The sequence below is a fragment of the Eucalyptus grandis genome, chromosome 8 (assembly GCF_016545825.1).
Source record: "Eucalyptus grandis isolate ANBG69807.140 chromosome 8, ASM1654582v1, whole genome shotgun sequence".
In the NCBI taxonomy this organism is placed as follows: domain Eukaryota; kingdom Viridiplantae; phylum Streptophyta; class Magnoliopsida; order Myrtales; family Myrtaceae; genus Eucalyptus; species Eucalyptus grandis.
The window spans coordinates 23,663,099-23,670,609 of NC_052619.1; the positions used below are offsets into that span (position 1 = coordinate 23,663,099).

General features: G+C 38.6%; 1 protein-coding gene across 1 annotated transcript; it reads right to left on the reverse strand.

Moving 5' to 3' along the window:
- Positions 1-1,923: 1,923 nt before the first annotated feature.
- On the reverse strand, positions 1,924-6,443 carry LOC120287539 (cytochrome P450 CYP82D47-like). The gene is made up of 3 exons (XM_039300359.1): positions 5,432-6,443; positions 3,126-3,402; positions 1,924-2,326 (listed from the first exon to the last, which is right to left on the reverse strand). The coding sequence occupies exons 1-3, from the start codon at positions 6,365-6,367 to the stop codon at positions 1,956-1,958; spliced, it is 1,584 nt and encodes a 527-aa protein (XP_039156293.1). The 5' UTR covers positions 6,368-6,443; the 3' UTR covers positions 1,924-1,955.
- Between the last annotated feature and the right edge of the window lie 1,068 nt (positions 6,444-7,511).

Consider the following 7,511-nt stretch of genomic DNA (forward strand, 5'->3'; position numbering starts at 1 on the left):
GGCTCGCCATCCACTTAATCGTGGATTAGGGCGTTAATTACGTTTAGAGGTAGATTAGTTTAACATTAATTCCGATTAAGAATTGTTTAGATTAATTTTAATTACAATTAGTTTAAGTAATTACGATTAGATTAATTAATCACGATTAAGTTAATTAATTGATTTTAGTCTATTTAATCGTAATTTATTTAATTAATTGTAATTATTTTAGTTAATGTCGATTAATTTTTAATTAATTATAGTTAGGCTAATTAATTGAGTTTAGTTTAATTAATCAAGTTAGCCTAATTAATCATAATTAGCTTAATTAATCACAATTAGTATAATTAATGACGGATTAGTTGTTAAGTAGAATTTTATGCTCTTTTTTTGGATAAAATTGTGCATAATTTCAGTTATTTGCACGTGTGATGTTATATTATTGATTGCCCGATTGTAAATTTTATTTAATATTTTCAAAAGGGGTTTTATAGGCAAGAAAAATACAAAAATATGAGGTGTCGGATTTGGACGCCAAATTTTACGTGCTGAATAAAACAATGGGATTTTAAAATAGAAGTATGCAAAGTTTGACGAATTTATTTCAAATACATGATCACGTACGAATATTTTACTGGGATTTTTAAATGTGAAAAATTGCCAAAGTGATTATTTAAAAACGAACTATTTTGTTCTTTGCTAATTAATGGCAACAAAAATTGACTTGATTGATGATGTGTTTGAGTGGTCATTTAATTAAACTCGTCACCCAACGGGAGTTTCGAGTGATGCCCGATTCTTATCGGATGCCTGGCGGGGGTCCGAATGCCGACTCGCGGTTGAGGCCGGACCGATGCTCCTTATGGAATGTCATCTAGGTGGGGGTTTTAGACGATGCCCCGATGAGACGGGACGATGCTCCTTTATGGAATGTTGTCTAGGCGTGGCCGTGGCCCGCTAGGTCATAATAATTGGAAAATTTATGTTGAACATGTATGTTTGACAATGTGCTTAGCTATTATGGATTGTGTTTTGACTATTTTTTATGTATGTTGCACTAATATTGCCGTGCGAGATGTACTAATATGCAGGAGTATGCCAAGGCAAGGTAAGATTGTATGTTGTTGCATGTTTAGGCTGTCTTCGAGGCGAATTTGCGTCATAATTAAAGTTTAGGCTATTAAATCGCTGAGATTTATATTTCATCCATTTGTTGTTAACCATTTTCAGGGCCGTAGCGTAGGGAACTGCACAGTGGGCGCAAGATGTGACATTTTTTGGCTGGCCTTACTGTTAGTGAAGCTAGAGTTAACCTTGACTTTTTCTGACCCTTTTTGCTCATAGGTTGTGTAGGAGTTATCTTTTGTTGTAGACCTGTACATGTTAAACTCCTTGGGTTAACAAGTGGATAAAAAAAGATGCGGCTTTTGAAAATCGTTTGTTGTATTTTACTATCCCTGATTTGTTGGTTGAATGGGTATTTATTTAATTCGCTTCCGCATGCGTTTAATCGAAAGATAAAAAGAATGGGTTGGCGACGCGTCCCTGGAACATTGCATTTTTAATCGACCATCGAGGAATGTTCGCATGCTCGGGGTTCGAGGCGGGACAACAATCATATCTTCGCTGAAGCGTGTTGACATATCCGCCAAAAACAGAGAGCTACATCCTACTCTGTTATTGTGGAAATGATCTCTCGGACAAGCCGCACTCTTATCACATTGCCAGAATAAGCGCAAATGAAAGCTACTCGGAAATTCTTGATACCATGAAAATTTGCAAACTAACAAAATATGAACAGAAACGATTCTTAATTATTCAAGTAATTGGCTTCAAGTTTACTGTGATTGAGTCTTTGTTTTGTTCCTAACTGCATTCTTAGTAGCCTTTTAGGTGGGACACGTACATTTAAGTTTGATTTTCAAGAGAAAATGGAGCTTGTGGCTCTCCTCATGATAATGTGATTACTATAAAGATCACAAATTCTCCTGCTCGTCCCTTTCATAAGCCTTCTGATCGAGGCGTGGAATGAGCATGACTTCAAGCGGGGTCGCCTTCATATTCGACAAGCCAGGGCTCTCCGTCATGTCCACGGCTTCATCCGAGACCGTGCTTATTTCGAAACTTTGCAGCAAGCTAGCCAGCACCAAGTGCAACATGTGAAGGGCCAGCGAGGTTCCGGCGCAGGACCTCCTCCCCGCGCCGAAGGGAATGAGCTCGAAGTTCTGACCTCTCAAGTCCACATTCTCATGTGTCGTGAGGAACCTCTCGGGCCGGAACTCATCCGGATTGGACCATACGCGCTCGTCCCTCTGTATTTTCCAGACGTTCAACAGCAAACGTGTACCTAACCAATAACAGTGTAAGAGCTTTTGCAGAAGAAAGTGCAAACACAAGAAAATTTTGCACAGATCTTGAGGAATGATGATACAAGTTAAAGTTACAGAAAGTTTGGCAAATGGGAAAAGTGGACTTGCCCTCTTGAATCGATGGCCAGGCTCAAATTCCGAGTTCACAGACGAAAGAGATACAAAATTCGCATTTTTACAGACTTCATAAACCATCATTAGACAACTCACATCCAACATAAGTGTGAGATTTTTGTGGATTATTGTCGACTACTCAAAAAAAAATTAAGTTTTGAAAAAGCAAATGGGGCCGGAAAAGATTCAAACTCAAGACTCTAGCTTTTATATCATGTGAGATTTTGGTGAAACGGATGCTAACTATTGTAAAAGTTTAATATATTAGATGAAAATGTGATTTATTATTTAAATATGTCAACAAGGGGAATGCGGGTAGTTGTAATTTAAAAATTAACTAATTGTACAAATTAATGATGGTGAGTATAGCTTATATAAAAGAAGACTCCGTGCACTGTACATTTAAAACTAATCCAACTCTTTTCCACAGAATCTTGATAGTATAAGATCTAAATTTTTTTCGTTGGTCCGGAATTGTGATATTGTGCAACGACGCAGTTCATTCTTGATGCGATGATGAAGATATGGACCTCATGCTTATTTAGTGAACTGACTCAACTTATCAGGTCAATTTTAGAGTATGTTATTCATACCAAAGGGGTCATGCTATATATCCACGTCCGATGTGAGACCGGTTTTTGCTCAAATGCAAGGGCCACATACCCGCAGGAATGCGAAAGCCAGTCGAGAAGGTGCACTCTTCCATGGACCTTCTAAGGCCGTTCACCGGTGCCGGTGGATATAAACGCAGTGCTTCCTTGACGATGGCTTGGAGGTAGGTCAAGTTTTTCACATCGGACTCTTCCACGGGCCTACTCTTGCCAACATGGGTGTCCAGCTCTTGTTGCGCCTTCTTCAATGCATGACGGTTGTTCATTAGCAGCGATAGCGCCCAGGTGATCGCCCCCGTCAAAGTATCGGTCCCCGCTATTATCATGTTCTACATCCAAGAAAATGTGGGATTAACTCAAGTGCTTCATCAACATGAAAGGGTTGAAGATGTCGGATGATGATGGTGATATGGTTAGGATCAAATGGGATTTCGATGTCATATTTTTTATTTAAACCATTTAAACCATTTACACAGTATTTATAAATGAGCTTGAATCAAACTAGATTCACGCTACACAATTTCACCTTACTCCAATTCCAAACTATCCCTCCCAACGATGATTGCTAATCAGGTGAACAAGCAGTCTCACGTATACCGCATAGAAAAACCGAGAAAGAATCTTTCTGAAGCGGCAGTACCTACTGCTGTGGCTCCTTGTGCCATTTTCTTTCTGCTTTGGATATTTTCTTATGATGATGACAATGAATTAACGCCATCTTCCAAAAGCTGACAAGTGTCCCTCTCTTTGTGTACGGTTGTAGAAAGATATAGTTATACAAAAGATGCAAACCTCCACCGTCATTTATTTTCTCTATCAAATCATTATAGGAAGCATCATTCAAGATAAGGATGAACAGTTCCAAATTCCATATACATTTCACCTGAAATCCAAAAATTATCTGCTATAATAGGTTTCCTATTTTTTGAAACATGAAACTTACTCTGCATAGTTTGGAACCTAACCTATCTTATCACATATTCCAAGTTTTACCCAGATTCCACTTATATGATTAATTGAACTATTGTAATGAATCATCACTTTTAACGATCATCACTTGTTACTGCAGTCCATTGATTACAACTTATATTAAACATACGAAGAATATGAAACATAAATGAAGTAAAAAATTTAGTCATAAAATGGAAGCTTAGACTAGTAGTTTGAAATTATACATTAATCATCGAACGTTATTGAATACCACAAAATAGTGCGAAAACATAGATAAAGAAATATACAAAAACTTGTTTTAAGTTCTAAGTTATAGGTTCTAGGTTCCAAGTAATCTACCCATCAAAAGAGATTCTCCAATTTTTGAAATCTAGAACTTATTTTGCATATCTTGGAATTTGAGACCTCGTAAGTTTTTACTAGTTTGATTCTTAGGTTTCAGGGTAGGATCTTGGAACCATGTTTACCCCTCATTCGAGGACAGAAAGAATTTTTTATACCACTCTGCAGGCCAAGATCTGCTGGATGAATGCGAAATGAAAAGAAAACTATCGGCCGTCTGGCATGGATTCTTGATGAGTACAAAAAGTCAAACATTAGTTCACTGTTAGTAAACAAAATAACGCGAGGTAGGAAGAACTGTAGGTGCTCCCAAGTTAAAACATTTTGTATGGTCCAAAAATCTGTTTTAATTTTTATAATGGGTCACAATATCGTCTTTTTCCAAGTCCAATGATCGAGATGGCTCCAAGAGCACAAAAAAAATCTGCCCACGAGCATCTGGTATTTGCTCTAGATAAGTATTGAAAATGGTTGTTCGCCGGATACTAAAACTAGATTACTGCATAACGCTTGAACTTTTATTGGATGTTAGCGGAAAAGAAAAAGAACACAAGCTGCTTGTTGAAAGATCCATTTGCAATCGGCCGTATATCTTAGTTTACTAATTCAGTACACTGATCTCAATACATCTTGCATCTCTCTTCCTGTCTTTGAATTAACAATTTCCTGCGGAGTTTCTTACGGCAACTAAAAATTTACATCGACCGGATCGAAACTAATGATCCTTTTACTCCCAAATGTGGGTAGTTTGCACAAGTTTAAATGTTTCTCTAGTACAGGCCAACATCTAGTTGCAAATTTTTGATATGATCAAATTGTATTTGGAAAAACATGTAAACAAGTAAAAAGTTTATTATCGCTAAATTATCAATGGATTGTACTAAAAATACTATACTTCTGCTGCTTATGAATGAAATGACTCCAACAAAATTGCATTCATGAAAATGCTTAAGGTTTTCAAGTATTGATGGGGCAGAAGCTTTAGTGAATGCATTAGCATAACCTCAGATCAACTTTTATGTACACAGTTCAAGTTTCCAAACACTATAAATTAGAACTACTCACCAAACAGGTCGCCTTAATAACTGTATCTGCGTCAAAATCTGGAAAATTCCGACCTTCGAGGGCGCTGATCATCAAATCCATGAAATCTTGCTCTCCATCGTCTTTGGGGCAGGACAATCTCTTCCTTCTATGCTCCTCTAGCCACCCCCGAGCCAAAACATCCAACTCTTTCGCTGTCTCGTCCATCGATCGTCTATAGCCACCTGAGTCCAACCAGCCAAGAGCTGGGATCGCATCTGACAACATGAGGACCCCGAACAGATCAGAAAATCTCCTGATCGACCTTTTGCACTTATTTGCCTCAGCCTCGTCACAGTCCGCGTTTGAACCACTGTATCTCTTCCCTCCTACCATTTTCACTGATATGTTGAGCATCAGGTCTGCTAGCCAAGACTTCATTTCCACTAGGATCCCACTTCTGGGCTTACCCTTTTCGATCCAGGCCTTAAACAAGTCTTTAATTGCTGTCTCGACCTCAAAAACTCGTATGTGCTTCAGTGAGTCAAGCCGGTGGTTTGAGAGAAGCTCAGTCATCGCAATCTTGCGCATCTCTCGCCAGTATTCTCCGTAAGGACCAAGGCCGAACATGGCACCGTTGTAGCCCATGAGCCTCGTGGCAGTGATCACCACCCGATCGGCAAAGGCCTTGTCGTGGACGGTGAGACACTCCTTAGCTACTTCCCAACTGCTCACAACGATCGCTCGATGAGAGCCTAATCTTATGGCAAAAATTGGTCCGTACTTTTCGGCCATGGAACCCAACTTTTTGTGCATCAGGTCCTCACTGCCGAACAGAGGAAGGTGACCGAAAATAGGCCAACCACCTTTGGCTTCGGGCACATGGTCTTTGGACTTGTGTGAGCGGTAGAGAGAGATGGCCATCAGCAGTGCCCAGGTTGAGATCAGAATTATCAGCAACTCAATCAGAATTGCCATGATGAAGATTGCTGAAGTATTGCCGCACAGAGTTTATCCGGAAAAGTTTCCTTTTAAGAGCTCATTTGCTGCTTTCCTTGCAGTTTCTAATGTATCAAATTGAGTGCTCAAAATTTTAAAGTCCAATGGAGCTGGATATATTCTGAATGAATCCTTATCTCTTATTGGAAGCTTGGAGTGTGTGGGGACAGAAGCCAAAAGTCAGCCTAAGCAACTTAATCACTGAGCACCATCAAAATATCTGCTCGTTTTTAAATAGATCTTCTGTGGCGTGATGATCATCACTTTGACTTGGTTGTTCTATGCGGCTTCTGCTAAATTATCTTGTTCACTCGTGACGAAATACCGTGGTTTTTGGTTTTCCTATTGAAGATGCAAATTGTCATTGCTTCGTTGGCGCTTAGTGCCATCTTATTTTTGCTTTCGATATTTTAATATATCTTGAGCTAGCTGATCTTTGACCAATCTCCTCTGTCAAATGGTAAAGATTTTATGATGACAATGATGATTTGACGTTGTCTCTCAAAAGCAAATGCTCGGTCGTCTGTCAATGTTAAGATGTAGACAAATATAGTTATAGAAAAAATGCAAACTTTGACCGCTAAACCGCCACCACAGATCAAAGGGAAATATCCTGGATTGAAGATGAGCATAGAATATAGAACATGCGAGTGTAAAGGTACAACAGTCGACTTATCTTAGTATATCTAACATCGCTCTTCATGCCCCTGAATTTACACCTTGTAGAGTTTCTTACGGCAACTAAAAATTTATATAGACAAGATCGAAACTAATAGTTCTCTAGATCCCGTGAGTAGGTAGTTCATACAACTGTAAAGGTAATTCCATTTTCTGCTAACATCTTTTGCAAAATCTAGATATGATCAAATTATATTGGGAGAACACGGGAGGATGAAATAAGTTTATTGTCATTAAATTATATGTGGATTTTGCTAAAAGTGCTTTACTTCAGCTGCTTATAGATAAAATGACTGCAGCAGAATGGCATTCATGAAAATGATTGAAGTTTTCAGTTATTGATGGGGAAAAAGCATTGTGAATGCATTAGCATTACTTCAAATCAGCTTTGATGTACACAGTTCTAGCTTCAAACATTATAAGGTAGAATTACTCACCAAACAAG

What these genes read in the sequence shown, in the direction of transcription:
- LOC120287539 (XM_039300359.1), bottom strand. Translation starts at nt 6,367, where the DNA reads ATGGCAATTCTGATTGAGTTGCTGATAATTCTGATCTCAACCTGGGCA. An exon ending in TTATTAAGGCGACCTGTTTG is followed by an intron (nt 3,403 to 5,431) that starts GTGAGTAGTTCT and finishes TCTTGGATGTAG; the next exon opens with AACATGATAATAGCGGGGAC. An exon ending in TGGCTTTCGCATTCCTGCGG is followed by an intron (nt 2,327 to 3,125) that starts GTATGTGGCCCT and finishes GTTATTGGTTAG; the next exon opens with GTACACGTTTGCTGTTGAAC.